The sequence below is a fragment of the Wyeomyia smithii genome, chromosome 2, assembly GCF_029784165.1.
Source record: "Wyeomyia smithii strain HCP4-BCI-WySm-NY-G18 chromosome 2, ASM2978416v1, whole genome shotgun sequence".
Lineage (NCBI taxonomy): Eukaryota > Metazoa > Arthropoda > Insecta > Diptera > Culicidae > Wyeomyia > Wyeomyia smithii.
Genome location: NC_073695.1, coordinates 200,709,597 through 200,731,716, shown reverse-complemented (window position 1 = coordinate 200,731,716; position 22,120 = coordinate 200,709,597). Strand labels below are relative to the sequence as shown.

Below are 22,120 nucleotides of genomic sequence, written 5' to 3'. Positions count from 1 at the left end.
ACATAAAAATTGTAAAGAAGGGGGCTCAAGCATGAGCCCTGGGGAAGACCCATGTAGCTAATACGAAACGTTGCCAAATCGCCATGCGTAAAATGCATATGCTTTTCGGACAACAAATTATGCAAAAAATTGTTCAAAATTGGTGAAAATCCCTGTCGGTGAAGTTTGCCCGAAAGAATGTCAATAGAAACGGAATCAAAAGCCCCCTTAATGTCCTAGAACACAGATGCCATTTGTTCTTTGTGAGCATAGGCTAGCTGAATATCTGTAGAAAGCAACGCAAGACAATCATTCGTTCCTTTGGCACGGCGGAAGCCAAATTGAGTATCTGATAGTAGACCGTTTGATTCGACCCAATGGTCTAAACGACGGAGTATCATTTTCTCCATCAATTTCCGGATACAGGATAGCATTGCAATCGGCCTATAAGAGTTGTGATCAGAAGCTGGTTTCCCGATTTTTGGAGCGCTCAAGCGCCTCTTGGCATTGCCGGGTAGATTCTTCAACAAGTTGAATTTGATTTTATCTAACCCATGCGCGTTATTGTTACAGGGCAGGGGGGCAACTGAAAATTCTGCCATCGTGAAAGGTGATTCTATCGCGTCGTGGCCCGGAGACGTATCGCGAACAAAGTTTTGCGCAGGAACAGAGTCCGGACATACTTTCCTGGCAAATTCAAATATCCACCGACTTGAAGACTCCTCGCTTTCGATGACCGTTACGCGATTTCGCATTCTTCGGGCTGTGTTCCAAAGAGTGCTAATTGATGTCTCCCTCGACGTCTCGTTTACGAACCGACGCCAATATCCGCGTTTCTTTGCTTTAGCCAAGCTTTTAAACTTGGTCTCAAGCTCCAAATACCGCTTAAAGCCGTCGGGTTGACGTTTCACCCGAAAGAAGGCCTTAAACGCGTCGGATTTTTCCGTGTAGACATCGGAGCACTCTTTGTCCCACCACGGAGTGGGAGGCCGTTCTTTGATCGTCACGCCGGGATATTTCTTCGTTTGGGCTCGCAACGCGGCGTCGAGAATCAAGCCCGCGAGGAGGTTGTGTTCTTCAAGTGGTGGGTGATGTTGAATCGACTCGACAGCTTCTGAAATCATTTCCTCGTAAAACTTCCAATCGACATTCCGTGTGAGGTCATACGGAAAATCAACTGATCGCGTGCGAGTTGAACCATTATCAATTGAAACTTGAATAGGCAAATGATCGCTACCGTGGGGATCAAGGACTACCTTCCATATGCAATCCAACCGTAGCGATGTTGAACATAAAGATAAATCTAAAGCACTGGGGCGCGCTGGAGGTTTCGGAACGCGTGTCATATCCCTGTTGTTTAATATTGTCATGTCGAAGTCGTCGCAGAGGTTATAGATCAAAGAGGAACGGTTATCATTAGAAGGGGAACCCCAAGCCACGCCGTGAGAGTTAAAATCTTCCAAAATCAAACGTGGCGAGGGAAGAAGTTCTATTAAATCAAAGAGCAGCAGTTGCCCAACCTGTGCTCTGGGAGGAATATATATTAAGGCAATACAAAGCTCTTTACCTTGTATTGTCATTTGACATGCGACAGCTTCGACGCCTGGGACCGTGGGGAGGTTAATACGATAGAAAGAATAGCACTTCTTAATCCCTAGAAGTACTCCTCCGTAAGGGGTGTCTCGGTCGAGGCGAATTATATTAAAATCATGGAAGCTAATATCTACATTTGAAGTGAGCCAAGTTTCACAGAGGGAATATGCATCGCATTTATGCTTACTAATCAAAACTTTAAATGAATCAATTTTGGGGATGATACTTCTACAATTCCACTGTAAAATAGAGAAAGAATCCTTCATCTTAGCCGATGAATTAGCCATCGAATGATACGATCGCTGCAAGGAGGGGCCATTTAGCAGTCAACTGCTTCAAAAACGTTCAACTGTTGGTAGAAATGCCAGCAGAAGACTTTTAAGAGGATCAGTTATGTTAAAATTTTCGAAAACCCAGTCCACAATATCTACAATATCACTTCAGCAGTCCAGATTCTGGCTGAATCTTGGACGAAAAATAAGGAACAGTTGGGTTTTTTGATGTTTCTGGAAGTGCCGGAAACTCCTTACTTGAATTCAATTTTGCCAATCCCGGAGGAGTTTGCTTCGGATTTTCTACAGCACTTTTTTGTTTCTTAGTATCACTTCAGATGGAGACCTTCTTTGTCCTTTCCTAGGAAGTCTAGGGGAAGAAAGGTTTTTCCTCTTCCTAGACTTCCCGGGTTCAACAAAAGAAGGTTCCCCAACTGAATAGTCAGAATCAGACTCATCGGATGACAAGACCTCAAAAAGATTCGGGGAAACCAGTTTGGTGGCAGCGGCCTCTTCGAGCATTTCTGCGAAAGTGCGCTTAGAGCGCTCTTTCAGAGACCGCTTGATCTTTTCTTGGCGCTGTTTGTACGCGGGACATGCAGATAGCTCATGCGGAGTCTGCCCACAATAAAGACACTTTCCAGCACCCTTATTACAGGCGTCATCCGCATGTTGCTCTCCGCACTTGCCACAACGTGCTTTATTGCCACAGTGAGAGGCCGTATGGCCCAACTGTTTGCACTTGAGGCAATTCATTACCCGCGGTAGAAACAAGCGCACGGGTAGACGTACCTTATCCACGAGCACATAGCTCGGCAGAGCAGACCCGGCGAAAGTCACGCGAAAAGAGTCTGATGGGGTGTAAGTTTTTACACCCTTGTCGAGCGATACTGAAAACATTCAAGTATCTTGGCAGGTTCAAGGCTAGAATCCTTGAAAAGGCCTTTTCCAGCCTTCGACAGGTCCTCGACAGTCAGACTCGATTCGCTGACCACACCGTCAATCTCAACTACGCGAGCTGGAATGTACACGTGATACTCCCGCGTGAAGAGCTCACAAGCAGCAATCTCGTTCGCTTGCTTGAGGACACCAAAACACGCAGCTTATTCGGGCGTACTTTGGTAATTTCAGTCACGGCTGTAAACCGTGCCAGATCTTTACAGATTTGCATTGTGTTTAATGCTTTCACTTTCGGCCGGAAAAATACAGCCCCAATACCAGCTTTGCCCTCCGGATACTGCTTAAGCCGATGGGTAGCTTCCTGCGGGGCTCCATTTTTAACCCTTGGAACTTTGTATCCGGGAGGGCTAGGCGGTAGAACGAGCGGGTTTTTATCCCCGCGTTCGTCGTCCATGTTGGACGCGTAAGCCACACACGGAAAATGCCAATCAACAAATAAAATTGTAGAAAAAAACCAAGAAAAAAAAACTACTTATCTTCTGCAGCCGTTCTCCACCGCAATCTGCGCACGGGCGATGCCAATCTCCAGTCCTTCACACAAGAGTCCGGTAGCAAAAGCTGCAGCCGCTCCAGCCACACAGCAGCACCAATACAGCCAAGCAGCCGTGCGCCGGGTACTGGATTTCTCCAAGTAGCGACACAACACACGGGCTATTGTTAACTTTTTCTTCCTTGTTTTTGCTGTCTTCAACAGCGACGACGGCAACGAGCAGCAGTGCACACGCAATACAATGCACGGTGACCTTTAAGGCGAATAACTGGTCGGCACTATCGAGATCGAAATAAAATTGCGACCGAACACTACGAGAGCACAACTCGGAATGACTCAAGATATTGATTTGATCCAGTCATACATTTTTCTATAATTCATATGAAATGTAATTTCTTGTCAACCCCCTACAGCCCCTTAATAGTCCATGTTGTTTATGGTCGTCCCTATACTTACTGTTGTATTATGTTATTCATGTGAATTATTCGTAGATACACTACTGTTCATTAAACAGGTATTAAATTCAAATTTTTGCCTTTGGCACAATCTCACCCCATAGAAGGGGTGAGATTAGGCCAAAGTTCATTCAATTTTAGCAAAATTATAGTTCATTGTAATTTGACCATATTTGCGGCAGTCGTTAACTTAACATTTAAGTGTGTATTGACGTGATTGGGATCAAACTCATTGCCTAAATGTGTGCATTACAAGCTAAGGCTACTGACATACTGAGGCGTCAAATGAAGCGAAGCAAGAAGCGTCCGAGCTACTTCTTCGAACGTCTATATGAAACGCTCAAACCGGTCATACTGGAGCGGCAAAGACGCGTCGATAGAGGCGGCGAAACAGAACGAGTAGTGTTTTGACGCAAGTATATGTACGCGGTAATACCATATTCAGACTAAATCTTTTATCGCCAGGTGCTTTATATTTGCTTTGTTTTGGTTTGGTAATTGAAAAAAGCAAATAAAATACATTTTCGTTTAGAAAATGTTAAAATGTTTAGAAGAGGGTTGTGCAGTAAGTCCATGTTCAGACTAAACCTGATATCGCCAGGTACTTAATATTTGCTTTATTTTGGTCTTAAATTTTAAAAAAGAAAAAAAGTAGGATAGAAAATACTATCGGGAAAAATTTTCAGGTCGTCGGGAAAATAGCACTGATATTATTGATTGATATTGTTGAGTTTTGATTTGAATGGCCAGAAATTTAGCATGCTGAACTTCTTTGGTCGCGAAAATGCAAGCCGCTGAGTAACTAGCTGTGCTCACATGGGTTATTGAAATCCTAACAGATATTATAAACTAGTTGAACGTTGCTCGGGGTCAACGGGTTTAAAATTCAGAATAATTTCTTATATTTTTTACTACGTCTGTAGCGCAACTCACTTCAGTAATATTATTTTATTTCATGAAAAAATCTCTATGTTTACTAAAACGTAGTTTTCCGTGCTTGAAGAAGTAAAAAAATCTTCATTGGACGAATTAATATTTCCTTCAAACAAAACCGCTACTGGAATCTAGGAATATGACAACACAACGCATTTGCGACGCTCGCTCCAGTATGTCATAGGAAGCTTCACCCAACGCTTCTGTTTATTCCGCTTCTCAAACGCTCAACGCTTCGCTTCGTTTGACGCCTCAGTATGACAGTAGCCTAAGGAACAAAAACGTGTCCTTTTTTGGCACAATCTCACCCCGGCTGACGGTACTAGTAGAGCTTCAACCAAATCGAAAATGGTCGATTAACATCGATGTCTTATGTGGCTTGAAATTGCTTTACTGATCCTGTAAATGTTCCCTTTGTAGTGTCGAGGCATTTGGGTCTTGAAGTAAAACAACAAACAGTTGTATACGTGGCGGTTTTACCCCATGTATAGTGGGCAGCTTTACCCCCAGTGGAACAATTTCGTATTCCACCGAAAATGTAGTCAAAATTCACAAACAAAACAATAGATTTTTAGACAGAAAAACCTTGAGTCCCGTTGCTGCAAAACAATAGCGCTTCGACTGGTTGCCAGCTGAAAGGTTGTTTTTGATTATTACTGTGACCGTTCGCGCACTATCAAAAAAGAAAGGGGTGCAAAATGTTATGTAATTATCCTGTAACAGACACGTTAAAGAAATTTTTCAATTATTATATAACTTGGTAGTAAAATTACGGTGGGTGGTCTTACCCTGTTTACCCCTACTGACTGGCTCCGCTCCAACATATATGGACTAGGGATGTAACGGATATCCGCATCCGCAAATGCGGAACATCCGCATGAAAATTGACATCCGTATCAACATCTGCATCCGTAATCACATATCCGCATCCGCATCATACCATGCGGATATCGAAAAAAAATATCGCTTCATAAAATATTGCGGAAAAATTTTCCTTGGTGTATTTACTGCTCGCCCAAATAATTTTTGCACTGGGGAGGGGCATGGTTATGTGAAAAAAGCAAAATATAACACAAGGGATGCTGCGGATATCCGCATCCGCGAATGCGGAACATCCGCATGAAAATTGACATCCGCATCAACATCTGCATCCGTAATCACATATCCGCATCTGCAGATGTCTGAAAAATCACATCCGTAACATCCCTGATATGGACATCAAGTTGACGGGTTTCTTGTTTTTCTAAACCATTGCAATGATGGTGATTTACAGTTGCAAGGCACTTCTTGTAAAATCCTCTAGGATTGTTCTTCTTCATTATCTCCTTTTTATCTGGTAGCTCCATAATTTTCAATCTGTTAATCCTCACTGTTCCGAGAAAATAAATGTCTTGCTTTGCTAGGTGTGTTACCAGAGGAAGTGAAGTGTAGAAATTGTCGAGGTACAAAATACGGCACGATTAGAATCAGCTTCGTATCAGCAAAGGATACAACTTAAATCCCATTCATGTGGCTCATTAGGTAAATATTGCTTTGTCATTTTCATTGCATACATTTGCTCGTCCATGGATAGCTTCTGTTCCATTGGTATTCTACCGAAACTTTCTATAAGAGGTTTGAAAGCTGGATGTATCTTATGAAGTTTGTCATGTTGGGGGTGTTCCTTTAGCAACATTCCGTTATTGCTGAAATGAGTAACAACAATCTTGGTAAAGGTGTTCTGTAGCATAGTTGTGTTGATAGGATCATAATCATACTTGTAACTAGGGTGATTGATCGTGATTCGCACTATGCAAAAACTGATCCTGGTTCGTGCTATTAACTAAATTAGAGGGTGGTCGGTATTACCGACTTTTCGACAAACCGGTATTTCGGTATTCATAAAAATAAAAACCGGTAAACCCGGTAAAAAACCGGTATTTTTATTTTTTTCTGACTAATACAAACCAGGGGCGACTCGTGGTCTATAAAACTACTAGTTCAACTACAAAATTCTGAAAATGATAGTTTGGGGAAATAATGACAATCATGTCCGCGAAAAAACGCAAGTCATTCTCTCTGTACTATTTGAAAAAAAAAACTGAAAAATAATTAAACATATACAGAAATTTGGATTTGAAATTTATTTATTGCCTAGCGTTTTAGGTCACATCTATGGATGTGTCGCTGCATAATTATGTTTTTGCATTTATGAGTACCTATGCTTCATTACGACCCAGTTTTTTTTCTGTAAGATTTGGACCACTTGTTTTGATTTCTTGTGATGTTATACGATCCAGATACAACACTGGATAAATTTATTAGTGTTTGGAAAACTTTAATGAATGAATCCAGTGATATGATAACGAAGAACATAATTTCGAAACTCATATTAGTAAAAAACACGCAGATTTTTATTTCAAATTTCTTTCACATCGCAAAACTTAGTTTCAAATTAATGAATAAATTTGAAATTCTTAGAGGAACAACTATTGAAATTGTTGAGAAGAGTAAATGAATGAAGTAGAAAATGAAATGACGATCAGGCAAGAATTTACATTCTACGAATCCGAAGGAATCGAAGGTAAATACTTCCCTATTTTTCTGTTTGATGCTCTTTAAACTGTTCTTCCAAATTTAGTTGAACCTGAGAAAGCATTTTCCTCACTTCCATCAATAGTGATATGTCTGCCACGAGTACCTAGACTAAAGAACAGGTATACCACAAAAGATCAAAATAATGGTCGCAGTGGTCCAAATCTTACAAAAAAAAGCATTCTCCTCAGCTAGAATTATTGCTAATGAAATTCGCTGCAGTTTGGGCGACGAAGCTTTGACCATGCTACAGCTATTTATATTTCACTTTCTCAAGAATAAGGAGCAGTAATTCTTAGGACGAAATACTTTATTGATTGATTCTTTCATCCTGTAAACGCGCTGTAGCAGGAGCAACATGTTTATAATTAGGTGCAACCTGTGCAATGCACACGGAGACGCCAAACAAAAAATAAATCCCCAATCCAAATTTATATTTATGTATTATTTTTTTAGTTTTACTTTTAAATAGCACAAAACGAATAATGATATACGTTTTTTCGCAGACAAGATTGTGATTGCTGCCCCAAACTATGTTTTTCAGAATTTGTTGTTGAACTATTAGGTTCAAAATCCACGTGTTGCCTCTGTGAGTATGAGTGTGTAAAGAGATTAGCTGTTCTACTTAAAAAATAAATGTCTTGCTTTATTGATATGAAGTTTTTTAACATATTATCGATACACACAAATAAATCATCTGAATCCAAGCAGAACAAACAAGAAGGAAACAAAAATTGATAAATAGGTTAGAGTAAATTTAAATTCAATGTTGCTTCTGTCTAAATATATTGTTTATATACGCCGTCATGTGATTTGTAACGCCGACCTAACAATGATTTATGAATATTGTGACAATAATTTTTTTAATTTTAAGAAAAATACCGGAAATACCGGGTTTTTCGCCTCTCCAATACCGGTATTTCGGTATTGGAAAAAATATCGGTTTTACCGGTTTTACCGGTTTTTGTTTTACCGGTAAACCACCCTACTAAATTATCAACAAACCATTGAATATTCGAAGCTTTTAAATTAAATTAATTTATAAAGCTGCTTATATTTTTTATTAATTTATTAAGCTGCTTCTCTGTGAGGTTCAAAGCGTTGGTTCAGGCTTAAATTAGTGAAAAAATTGACCCCTAAAAATCTCTGATAGGGTTTTACAATTCCGGGTTTGCGTTTTAACCGAAAAAAAATTGGGGTTCGGGTCGGGTCCGGGTTTAAAAAATATCAAACCCGACCATCTCTCTTGGTGTACCGATGTGTAATAGGTACTAATGCTCATCTGCAACATCTGAATTCGACTGCTCGCGTAAAAAACTGATCTAATGAATTATATTCCTTAAACCATTAAAATGCATTTATTTTGAAACGTTATTCGCAATGTTGTTTTAAAATTGCCTTGCGCATTTTAGGGTTACATATTACTATTTTAGTCTACATAAACAATAGATTGTTTTATAAGATAGTTGTACTTAAAAGTCAGGACGGGACTTTCCAAGTATCTCTAATGGTTTTCTGGGGATAGGTATTTTCTGCTTAAAAATTTTTCTAGCGATGATTTCATGTATCAATGTTAAAAAGCTTCTTTATAACCAAAACAATTTGAGCAAGTTTTTTTCTAAGCAAAAAAAGAAAACATAGCTATCCTTTTTGATCCTTCAAAGCTTCATTATTACTGTTGGAAATTTATTTACATAAATGTATGAAGTTCTGGGGATGAATTGAAAAGAAATCAAGGTAAAGTTGTTAACCTGTGGTATTAATTTATCAATTAGAATTGGTTTCATTCAGCTCACCATGAATAACTGAAAATCTTTCCAAGTTTGTTTTTATTCAAATTTTTATTAGAACCGCGAAGTTATGATTTTGTGCTGTTAGCGTTCTACATTTTTTGATAAATTGGAAAAACATTTTTCATGATTTTGAACTATCTTCTAAGACATTAAAACAACCATATACACTACCCGTCATAAGTTTGGAATCGCTTTACTGAGTATTGCAACACCCAGTTCGAATACTGCAACACCCCAAAAAGTTTAGCATCACTTGATATGGGCAGGTCAATGTAACTCTATCTCTTGATTCTAAAAACCTAGAGAGTTATGGTCTTCAGCAAAGTTGCTCAGGAGGTCAAGGGATTATGATTGGAGGAGAGTTTAGTTCGGAATTCAGCCACAACGCAGCGCTAGTGTGCATGAAGTTTTGAGTGTTTTGAACGCTATTTAGCTCAATAATCCCACCATTTAGAGAGTTGCGATTTTCAGCAAAGTTACTCAAGGGCTTGTAACTGGCGGATAGTATAGTGCGGAATTCAGCCGCAACGCAGCGCTATTGTGCATGTAGTTTTGAGCGTTTCAAATTTAGTTTAGCTCAATAATAATATCATTTACACCGATTGTTTACACGTGACGAAGTGAAACCAATTTGAATGTTGACAATTTGATTACCAAACACAATACGTAAGCTTGTGTGTGTGTTTTTTCTAAAGAAGTGCTTTCATTTGAGGAGGTTATAAAATATAGCATGCGACTGTGTTGGTATGTTGACAGTTTGATCAGCAACATACACAACCCGTTTTACTATGGGGAAAATTGACGATATCGCGACTGTGAGCTGTGATCAAGCACAGCTAGGATTATTGCTAATGAAATTCGCTGCAGTTTGGGCGACGAAGCTTTGACCATGCTACAGCTATTTATATTTCACTTTCTCAAGAATAAGGAGCAGTAATTCTTAGGACGAAATACTTTATTGATTGATTCTTTCATCCTGTAAACGCGCTGTAGCAGGAGCAACATGTTTATAATTAGGTGCAACCTGTGCAATGCACACGGAGACGCCAAACAAAAAATAAATCCCCAATCCAAATTTATATTTATGTATTATTTTTTTAGTTTTACTTTAAAATAGCACAAAACGAATAATGATATACGTTTTTTCGCAGACAAGATTGTGATTGCTGCCCCAAACTATGTTTTTCAGAATTTGTTGTTGAACTATTAGGTTCAAAATCCACGTGTTGCCTCTGTGAGTATGAGTGTGTAAAGAGATTAGCTGTTCTACTTAAAAAATAAATGTCTTGCTTTATTGATATGAAGTTTTTTAACATATTATCGATACACACAAATAAATCATCTGAATCCAAGCAGAACAAACAAGATGGAAACAAAAATTGATAAATAGGTTAGAGTAAATTTAAATTCAATGTTGCTTCTGTCTAAATATATTTTTTATATACGCCGTCATGTGATTTGTAACGCCGACCTAACAATGATTTATGAATATTGTGACAATAATTTTTTTAATTTTAAGAAAAATACCGGAAATACCGGGTTTTTCGCCTCTCCAATACCGGTATTTCGGTATTGGAAAAAATATCGGTTTTACCGGTTTTACCGGTTTTTGTTTTACCGGTAAACCACCCTACTAAATTATCAACAAACCATTGAATATTCGAAGCTTTTAAATTAAATTAATTTATGAAGCTGCTTATATTTTTTATTAATTTATTAAGCTGCTTCTCTGTGAGGTTCAAAGCGTTGGTTCAGGCTTAAATTAGTGAAAAAATTGACCCCTAAAAATCTCTGATAGGGTTTTACAATTCCGGGTTTGCGTTTTAACCGAAAAAAAATTGGGGTTCGGGTCGGGTCCGGGTTTAAAAAATATCAAACCCGACCATCTCTCTTGGTGTACCGATGTGTAATAGGTACTAATGCTCATCTGCAACATCTGAATTCGACTGCTCGCGTAAAAAACTGATCTAATGAATTATATTCCTTAAACCATTAAAATGCATTTATTTTGAAACGTTATTCGCAATGTTGTTTTAAAATTGCCTTGCGCATTTTAGGGTTACATATTACTATTTTAGTCTACATAAACAATACATTGTTTTATAAGATAGTTGTACTTAAAAGTCAGGACGGGACTTTCCAAGTATCTCTAATGGTTTTCTGGGGATAGGTATTTTCTGCTTAAAAATTTTTCTAGCGATGATTTCATGTATCAATGTTAAAAAGCTTCTTTATAACCAAAACAATTTGAGCAAGTTTTTTTCTAAGCAAAAAAAGAAAACATAGCTATCCTTTTTGATCCTTCAAAGCTTCATTATTACTGTTGGAAATTTATTTACATAAATGTATGAAGTTCTGGGGATGAATTGAAAAGAAATCAAGGTAAAGTTGTTAACCTGTGGTATTAATTTATCAATTAGAATTGGTTCCATTCAGCTCACCATGAATAACTGAAAATCTTTCCAAGTTTGTTTTTATTTAAATTTTTATTAGAACCGCGAAGTTATGATTTTGTGCTGTTAGCGTTCTACATTTTTTGATAAATTGGAAAAACATTTTTCATGATTTTGAACTATCTTCTAAGACATTAAAACAACCATATACACTACCCGTCATAAGTTTGGAATCGCTTTACTGAGTATTGCAACACCCAGTTCGAATACTGCAACACCCCAAAAAGTTTAGCATCACTTGATATGGGCAGGTCAATGTAACTCTATCTCTTGATTCTAAAAACCTAGAGAGTTATGGTCTTCAGCAAAGTTGCTCAGGAGGTCAAGGGATTATGATTGGAGGAGAGTTTAGTTCAGAATTCAGCCACAACGCAGCGCTAGTGTGCATGAAGTTTTGAGTGTTTTGAACGCTATTTAGCTCAATAATCCCACCATTTAGAGAGTTGCGATTTTCAGCAAAGTTACTCAAGGGCTTGTAATTGGCGGATAGTATAGTGCGGAATTCAGCCGCAACGCAGCGCTATTGTGCATGTAGTTTTGAGCGTTTCAAATTTAGTTTAGCTCAATAATAATATCATTTACACTGATTGTTTACACGTGACGAAGTGAAACCAATTTGAATGTTGACAATTTGATTACCAAACACAATACGTAAGCTTGTGTGTGTGTTTTTTCTAAAGAAGTGCTTTCATTTGAGGAGGTTATAAAATATAGCATGCGACTGTGTTGGTATGTTGACAGTTTGATCAGCAACATACACAACCCGTTTTACTATGGGGAAAATTGACGATATCGCGACTGTGAGCTGTGATCAAGCACGTTGAAACACAGTATAACGGCGCATATGTGTTCCGAACTATTCCATTGAGGCTATTTCCATTACAATTCAGTGTCAACACAAATCAAAAACACCTAGTGTTCTAATTGAAATACGACTTCGACGATTTCGACAACTTCGGCAACCACCAGAGCCTGATTTCGTGTGTAATTTTTGGGTGTCTGCTCGTTGGATGGGGCTTACACGCGCTATCTCAAACCATGTACTGAAGTCAGAACCACTCGGCTTGCATGTAAGCCGACGGCGTTGCGTGTTCGGTCTCCAGCTTGCAGGGTAAAGTAATACGAAATGTCCCCTGTGGTAGTCAAATCCTTCAATTTCGGATTAGAGGCAACTTCCTAGGTTGTCAAAAACACGAGATATCCGCCTATTCTAAGTGATGCTAAACTTTTCGGGAGGTGTTGCAATATTCAAACTGGGTGTTGCAATACTCAGTAAAGCGATTCAAAACTTATGACGGTTAGTGTATATCTTATACAACTGACCCAAACAGCAATATTGCAAAGTTAATTCTTATACACGGGCATACTGGTCTCAAAATTACCGCGGAAATTCATTCATAAAAATGCGAATATGTACCTTTCTCAAGTAATATCCAATGGTCTCCTTACTTTGAAGAAGCATACGATAAAAAAAACTACACAAATAAAGAATGTTGAAAGCCCACCTCCTAATCACCGACAAAAACGTAAATTATTTGAAAGGGAGGAGATCTGGTGAAAATCTATTATTACCCAGTATCTACTTATTAGGAATATGAGAAACCGAAAAAAAAATCATTGCAGAATCATATATTTTAACGCCTTCTCCATACAAAATAGAGGGCTGATGGCGATCACGCAATAATACCCCGTGGCTCTGTGGTTAGCGATGTCGGTCGGTTAGCTTTCTCACACGGTTGTGATATCGGGTTCGATTCCCCATCAAGTCGAGTATCTTTTCGAGCTGGAAATTTCCTCTACTCAGCACTGGGGCACGCTGTATCGTTGTACTTATCCTTCACATGCCAAATGTGTCCAAAAAAAAAAACAATATCGATAACGAATTCTCTCAACTAATCTAGTTGATCGAGACCGCTATTACCTCCTAGGCTAAGCGTGTGATATTGTTTTATCCAAGAGAGAACCGCGATTTGATCACTTATATAAACAAAGACAATTTTCGGTAACTTACCTTTTTTGTAAGATTTGAACCAAGTTTTTTGTAAGATTTGGACCAAATGTATTACTTCATTGGGATTGGGAGGCGTCAAATTTCGTCATCTGACTGACCAATTTATTTTAGATATAACTTGACTTGGTTTCTTTCTGCCAGTTGTTTTAGTAAAAGAAAGCACGAAAATAATCATTCCCCGTTGCGTTGAGAGCAAAAGTGATACATGTCCAGTCTTAGAATGATGGATGCATTATAGCTTGATAATCTTAGGACACAAAACATTCATGTCTTCAGCAAAGCTGTTCAAGTGATTCATTATTTTTAGATGAAAATCTATTTGTAAGGAATTTTTTTCACGACGTGGCGCTAGTGTATCTGTGTATACTTTGTAACGGATGAGATTTTTCCCGTTTTTAGATCACCTCCTTGGTGTCTCTGGGAAAGTTATTGGGTAGACACATGACTACACACTGGACCCAATTTCAGCTTTTGGTAGACTGGATCTCTCCGGATCCATTTTTAGAAGTGGCCGAGAAGCTCCCGGTTTTCTCCTAATTATTTTCGGGTTATTAGTTTAGAGGCCAATGGTCTTCGACCGAAATATAGTTTACGATGCACTCCACGTGTTCCTTCAGAGGATCCGTAACTACCGTAGAAAAGGGCAGCTTTTCTTTTTTCGAATTCACTTACAAATGGTCAACTAAAAGAAATTATTTTTTGAGCGAAATATGTTTTTAGAGTGGTCAACAAACGACCCATCGAAAGATCCGGAATTACCGTAAATAAGGACCATTTTCGAAAATATTCCCATTGTTTTATGACTGAAAGTATATGTCTGTGATGTTATCCAGCACTCTGACGGTATGTAATGATGTTACGTTGTGTAACGCTGTAACGTTACGTAACTCTGTGACGATACGTAGCGCATTTACATTACACCACAAAGGAGCGGATTCAACAAAAAAAATGGTAAGCTCTAGAAACAGTTCTGTAAATTGACCTTTCTTACGGTAGTTCCGGATCTTCCGGTAAACCATCTGGTGGGCACCCTAGACCTTGCTTCGATCAAAAGATTATTTACTTTCTAGTTAGTTCTGTAGTTAAAAAAAAACAAAACCCGTTAATATCATTTTTGAAAATTTAAGTCTTTCACGTTCCAATGGGCAACCTTGGACCATACTTCGATCAAACCATTATTTTTTTTGCTAGTAGAAGAAATAAAAGTGATTTCAAGATAACTGGGAAGCTCTGGCACCACTTTTGGTCACACCTGGTGGTCATTTTGGACCATATTTTGGTTAAAATAACATTTTTCTGTTTCGATATAACCGGGGTCACTTATACAGTAACTGCAGGTTTTGCGGAAGGTTACTTGGTGACCACCTTAATTTATTCCCCGGCAAAAAAACATCTTACTTCTGATTGACCGCCAAAGAGTGGTTTGAAAAAAAAAGCCGAAGAACTCGGATAACGAGTTCACAAAATAATTGGTATTAAATATTTCAGGCTATTGTCTTTATTTTTTCCATGGAGCAAAAGTGGTTCATGTTTTTGCATTCAAGTTTGTGCAAATTTTTCATCCAAACTTTGTTTTGTTTTCATGCACCGTGTTTTCAGACCCTCAATGACTTAGTGCAGTTTTGTTGTGAAAAATGTTCAAAATAATTTACTATTCGAGTGTTTACAATAATTGCGTCTCCTGAAAAATTTACTCAATGGCAATACATGTACCACTTTTGCTCTCAACGGCTTGTATGTCTGTTTTGAGATAAGATTATTTTTATCTAAATATTTGCATTATTTAAAAGAATAGTATGGTATCTATTTGCAAACTAAATTCCTGACTTTTGCTCTTCCACTTTTTATTTATTTCCAGTCATAACACCGGCACATCGCACTGGCTCGATCCAAGATTGTCCAAGTTCCAAAAAAAATCCCTCGAAGATTGCCAAGATGATGAGCTGCCGTACGGCTGGGAGAAAATCTGTGATCCCCATTACGGTACCTACTATATTGATCACGTCAATCGCAAAACACAGTATGAAAATCCAGTTCTACAAGCAAAGCGACTGAGTGAACGGGCTGGCAGTGGAAGTACTGGCATGGGACCAGGTTCTGCTATGAGCAATTATAGTGGACAAAATGGTGAAGGAGGCAGCAGTCACGATGATACTGGGGGAATGGGACGGCCAAACCACTTCACGAAGAATCCTGCGAATCTGAGAGGCGAACGACTGATGACGACGCTCGTTAAATCGACTCGTGGTTTGGGATTCACGATTGTTGGTGGAGATGATAATGTGGAGGAGTTTCTCCAAATTAAATCGATCGTTCCGAATGGACCTGCATGGATCGATGGAAAATTGAAAACAGGTGATGTGTTGGTTTATGTGAATGATATTTGTGTGCTAGGATTTACGCACCACGAGATGGTGAATATCTTTCAATCTATCCTGCCGGGGGAAGAGGTTCATCTAGACGTTTGCCGCGGTTATCCACTACCGTTCGATCCGAACGATCCAAATACGGAGGTGGTGACTACCATTGCTGTGGATGGTCTCAATAATGGAGCGATGACTGAGTCGGATTTAAAGTTTCTGGAAACTGGCGGTTTTATGGATCTGGGCGACATACAGCACAAGAACCCGATTGCAAAAATTCAATCCGGTGTTGCCACAGCGAATGGCGGGGATGTTTACTTCACTGACACTCATTCTTATCAGCAGCACTATAAGAGCAAAGAGGGCAGCTTCGAAATACCAGAAATTCTTCACATTAATATAGTTAAAAGTGATACCGGGTTTGGATTTACGATTACGGATAGCTCGTACGGGCAAAGGGTGAAAAAAATTCTTGATCGACAATGTTGTAAAAATCTTCAGGAAGGTGATATTTTGCTGAGCATTAATTCTATTCCTGTTAAAGATATGTCTCACAACGAAGTTGTGCAAGTGTTGAAAGATTGTCCCAAGAACATCGAAACTACGCTGAAAGTTCAGCGAGGACCGTCAGCGTTGCTGGTGGCCAGCAGTAAAATGACGAACAAATTAAGAAAAAGCATTGAAATGGCAAAGTTCGGTAGCGGTTTGCTTAAAAAAGATGGTTACGGTATTGGTGCTAATAGTTTATTCAGAAGTAAAACACCGACTGCTGATCTGTACAGTACTCAGACAAAGGAGGTTCTACCTACCAGGCCGAAAACACCCTTGGTCGATACAAGAGCCAGAGCCAAAACTCCTTCCCTGCCATTATCCGACTTGAGTACTGAAGAAATTGAACTTGACGTTAACAAAAACACAGGAGATACAAAAATGGATCCGAATTTGAACCTTAAATCAAACAACAGTGTGCATGATAATGACTCCATAGCAAACGATATTGATTCGTTCAACAATGACGATCAGTATCAATCGGCTAAGCATTCTAATCTCACCGAAAGATTGGGAGAGCTTACAATTAATAGCTCAAACAATAGCGCTGCAGACACCATCTACCACAACCATCAACCTCAATACGGAGGAGGTCCAGGAGAACACCTGCAACATCAGCCAAATTACAATCATAACAATTACAATCACCTGTATTCACCTCCTCTAGTTCCTCCTCCACCAGTGCCACCTATGTCGGCAAATCATGTCGGTTATGGACCCAATACGATTCCACTTCAGCCAACCTACCATCATGAGAGTTGTTTCTGTTACGATTGCCAGGACTATCAGCGCCAGCAGCAACATCACCATCAGCAAATGTATCAGCAACAAACTTTTAACCGTTCCTATGGGAATAATCATAGCCATATGCAGCATCCGCAGCAACATCAGCTTCCGTATCAATTACCACCACAAATGAGTGATAATATTGGCAAACGACTGAACGAATATTTGATGGACAGAAAAAGATTGCTTCATCAGCAGCAGCAACCGTTGCCTCAGCAGCACCATCAGTTCGATAATCTCTACCATCATCATAAGGCACCTATTCCACTGCCCCCACAGCACCAGCAACAAGCACCTGTGCCATTCGATCAGCACTTCTATACTACTAATAACTGGCGAGCTGCCGTTGGTGGAAACCAACACTCTCCGCAGTTGTATAGTGGAGCGGCCATGTATCCAGCTCCGGTTCCCATGGATGATTATGCACTAACCGAAGTTATTCTGGATCGACAGGCGCTCGGATTCGGTTTTCGTATTGTCGGTGGAACGGAAGAGGGATCTCAAGTTACCGTAGGGCACATCGTGCCAGGCGGTGCCGCGGATAAAGACACGAGGATTGCCTCCGGTGACGAGATCCTAAGCATTAATGGAGTCAATGTGGTAAGTTGGTTAATGTCAGTTCAAATAAGTTGCTCGGTAGTTCGGGTTTCACTTTTATGTTTTCTACAAATTCTTAGGAGAATGCCTCTCATCATCGGGCCGTGCAATTGATGGGTGAAGCTGGTCTACGTGGTCAGGTCACTATGATTCTACGACGAAGAAAGCCGCTGAAACCACCGCCACCGACGCCGAATTCTCGTTACCCATACAATGTTTTGGTGTCACGCAGCGAAAATGAAGGATTTGGATTCGTGATAATTTCCTCCGCCGGTCAATACCATGGATCATCGATTGGAGACCTCATACCGGGTAGCCCAGCTGAACGCTGCGGAGAACTGAAAATCGGCGACCGTATAGTTGCAGTCAATTCGATCGACATATCTGGTATGAGTCACGGGGATGTGGTAAACCTGATAAAGGAGTCCGGATTACAGGTACAGCTCACTATCGGTTGCCCCCGCCCGATGGACACCCCGACGGGAGCATCATTGGTCCAGACGACTGGTGGGTTGACTTCTACCGCCATTCCCGCCTCCAATGTGTCAAATTCGAGTGGTAACGAAATGTACGTAAGTACAAGCACCGGTAGCATCGGACCATCTATGAACCGATATCCAACTATAATGTCCTGATTGAGAACTAAGGTAATCCTTCGGCGCCAATCGGTTTCGATAGAGGAGGAGGAAGACGAATGATCGAAGTTAGCAAATTCGCTTATTTTTTCTGATGGAACCAAAGCATTTTTTATTTACTTCTAAGATCATGTAAGTATCGCATATAGTTCTGTTAGCGCATATCTTTTGAGAGCTTTCGAGTCGGCTTAAAGCGGACGCAGAAAGCAGAAGCTCAATAGTACAGTAAGCGTATTGTATTGATAAGATTGACTAATAAGCTCCCTTTAAAATTAAAGGTACTTTGAAAAGGTTCAGCCGAAAACCTTTTTCTTATTGGCAACACAGCCAACACCCTGAAAGTATACATGACGGGTTATGCTGTAGTTAGAAATACACATCAATTGCTCATAAAATCTCTGAGACTAGTATCGCAAGTCATACAGTCAGTGATGGCATGAACTCGTGCAAAGTTGAACTGAGTAACACTTTTCCAGATTTGAATCCAACTTGAATCTGCTTCCTCTCGATAATTTGAGTTTTTTTGCACCGCGCACTCTGATCGATTGAGTTTAAATGCGTGCAATGCATGCAGTGCACCATGTATCCAACGATGCAGGCGTTAATGTGACGCGATGAGTTTTGTTTTTAGATCGAATTTATGCTTTCAAAGGACAATGCAACAAACTGTTGCAGCAGACGCGGCGCGAATTACATCGCAATTCGATTTTTATGCAATTGTTGTTATGCAGGATTCAAACTCAAATCCAACTCAAGTGTAATGCACTGTTAGTAGGGTTTACGTGCAAACCGAAAATAAATGTGCAAGCAAGTTTTAAAACTCACTTGGATACGAGTGCAAAGTCTCACTGCCTACTCTGCATACAGTTTCAATTTAACTTCTATGATTACCTTTCGGCAGTTAGTTTCAGCTGGAGAAGTGAACATACTGCAAAATAGTGGCAATAATGATTCGTACTATAAATAAATAATACATGCAATAACACATTTTATTTTTTTCGCATACAAACTTTGAAATGAATAAAGTAGGTATCAAACTTCAAATTATAAACGATTTTCATAGGGAATAGCGTCATCTGCTGAAAAAAAATTTTTTTTTCATGAATAACAATGAATTTTTGAAAATATTTATTTTTTGAATACTTTCTGGTTAAAGTATTCGTCGACCCTCAAAATTAGATCGTGCCATTCTATCAATTTTTCAAACTTTTGAAACGACAGATCCTATACACAAATGCTGTGATGGCACCTGCGTTGCAATTTTGTTTTCTTAAACAACAAAAATGTTATATTTTTATCAGTTCCACCTTCAGATCTCATGGTTACAGCACTTGCATAGTGCGGAATTATTATTATACCTGCCTGGAAGGTGGAAAACAAATCGCAACCTCATCATCATACAGCCGAGAGCTTTTTTCAACGTTTCTTTTTGTACCTTCGCACCCAGCTGCGTGCGACGGGGGCGTGGGAAATGTGGGCATAATCCAGTTATAAATAGAAACTACATATATCGCGCGAGCAATAATCACACACAACAATAGTTGGTACGTACTGGCGATTAGTGACGGTACGTTCGTTTGGTAGCATGCTGAACACACCGCAAATTATATGCATCAAATACTAGCAGCAGCTTTTACTGCGGCTTAGCAAATCGTTCTTTTCAAGTGGAACCCGATGTAAACCAATGAAACAAAGCAAATCGAAAACGAGTGTCGTTTGCAAATCTGCCTTACGCTAAAATCCCTCCACGAGAGAAACAATCAGCAGTAGCATTTATAACGCAAAACAGAAACCAGCGCCGAAATGACTGAATATAACATTTTTAACAAACGGTACACGAATGAAACAGGAAGGCACACATATCATTTAATCCTATTCATCAACCGACAATTTTGTCGGATATCTAATAAACTGCACACACTAGATATAGAGTCTTCCGCGACCGGTGATAGAAATAAATATGTAAAATCTCAACCTGATTGGCGATGCAAACCACCCTCACCAACAAGCAAATCACTGTGAATAATCTTGCCTTACCTTTATATTTATATACATAAGCAAAAGATGAAACGAAGTAAACTGTATAAGAATGAAGAGCATAGTAGTATTCCATAGTAGATGTTTTTAGCAGTAGTAGAAAATTAATCATAAACAACATTTGCTATTGATATTCTGCAGGACGACTCGTGGATGGTCGAATCGATTTGTTAGACATTACAAGTATTATCTAGTTAGTAGTTCTGACCCTAAGAAAATATCAAACCGAGCTTAGCAGTCAACGGCTGATTTTATAGAACCCGACGATAGGTGAATTGTTGTTATAAAAGTGCCTCCATTTAGTCAATATTAGTAAGCAAACTTTTATGCACACCTCCAGATGTTCTCGAACTGATTTTGAATGCATTTTAAAGCCCAATCTTTCGACTGTAATGTTATAAAACTTCTACAAAGCTGCGTACTTAGACATACTAAATAGCACTATTTACTTTCTTTTTACTTAAAGCACTCTACTCTACTTAAATCTGCTAGAATCATAAGCAGAAGATCCTGTGTCTGAAAAAATTACGAAATAATGTAATTATTAGCCTTTAACTCATCGTTATTGTTAAATGAAAGATTGTAAAGTATACAGAACATTCAGACACATTTAGTTACTATATAAAACTGTATATTCTGTAGTATCTTCTATAAAACCCGTACACGACACGAAGCAATACAATCAATCAAAATAATAATTGTCGGATGTTTGACAATTTGCGTAAGATCATTAATGAGAAATTTTCCATGAACGACCAGTGAGGAATGGTACAAAATTAGAAGTAGGAAATCTGATTCTTAAGCATTCCGAAAAAGTAACCAGATTTTTTTTCATGTGTTTAGATTTTGATCTCGTAACAATATCACATGCTCCACCGGTCTAGGTCATGATTGCTCTTAAATTTTTTATACTCTTACGGGGTCTATGAACGAAAACCCGCGAGAAAGAATAAGGCTATATGGCGTTGTTCTCTACAAAACAAGAAGTTTTTATTCGTTTTTAATATATTTTGAAACATTAAACATTCTCCGCCATGCGATCCACATACATAATAAAACTTATGGTACCTGTCACAGCGTTTGAGAAATTTTACACTTATTTTTCACATGATGCCGCCCACCGCAAGACGGTTCCAAGATTGCAGACATCCAGAGCTATTTTTATTGTACCGAGAACACCTTTAACTTTCTACGTTGTACACTACCTACACTATCCGAGCTGATCTCTAAACACCCATTTTTTTCTTAAGGTCTTCGTCCTGGGCAGACATGGCGGTCAACTTTTTGCCTATTCGTTCATGGATTTCCAGATATTTGGCCACACATCGATCGAGACAGACAGATTCACCTTTTCCTAGAACAATAAACAAACGGATGATTAGAAATGGAAACATATAAATTCAAAGAACATTATTACCAAGCTCTGCATCGGCGTATTTTGGGGGAATACACTTTTTGTGGCATGCCTGGGTCATCCGAGTGTACAGATCGGACATCATTTCAATTTCCATTTCTTGCATTAATTGAAGCTTCGCCTGCTGGGCGGCATCCAGTTGTGCGGTATTCATTTTACTGCTTTTCTGTTAATTTTACGTTCTTAGGGGAGGATTGATCTTCTAAATAATAATTTCCAGTCTTGT

At 39.1% G+C, this 22,120-nt stretch overlaps 2 protein-coding genes across 4 annotated transcripts in view; one reads left to right on the top strand and one right to left on the bottom strand.

The window, feature by feature from the left end:
- The window catches only part of LOC129723558 (membrane-associated guanylate kinase, WW and PDZ domain-containing protein 1), a 33,684-nt gene extending 12,506 nt beyond the window's left edge, over positions 1-21,178 (top strand). For all 3 annotated transcript variants that reach the window (XM_055677860.1, XM_055677859.1, XM_055677862.1), the window contains exons 3-4: positions 15,372-17,811; positions 17,889-21,178. In XM_055677860.1, the coding sequence (XP_055533835.1) occupies positions 15,372-17,811; positions 17,889-18,443 (2,995 nt within the window). In that variant the 3' untranslated portion in view covers positions 18,444-21,178. The remainder of the gene's footprint in view (positions 1-15,371; positions 17,812-17,888) is intronic.
- Positions 21,179-21,467: 289 nt separating this feature from the next.
- On the bottom strand, positions 21,468-22,048 carry LOC129723564 (mitochondrial import inner membrane translocase subunit Tim10). Its single transcript, XM_055677871.1, has 2 exons — positions 21,898-22,048; positions 21,468-21,834 (listed from the first exon to the last, which is right to left on the bottom strand). Exons 1-2 carry the CDS (start codon positions 22,046-22,048, stop codon positions 21,707-21,709), a joined length of 279 nt encoding a protein of 92 aa, XP_055533846.1. The 3' UTR covers positions 21,468-21,706.
- Between the last annotated feature and the right edge of the window lie 72 nt (positions 22,049-22,120).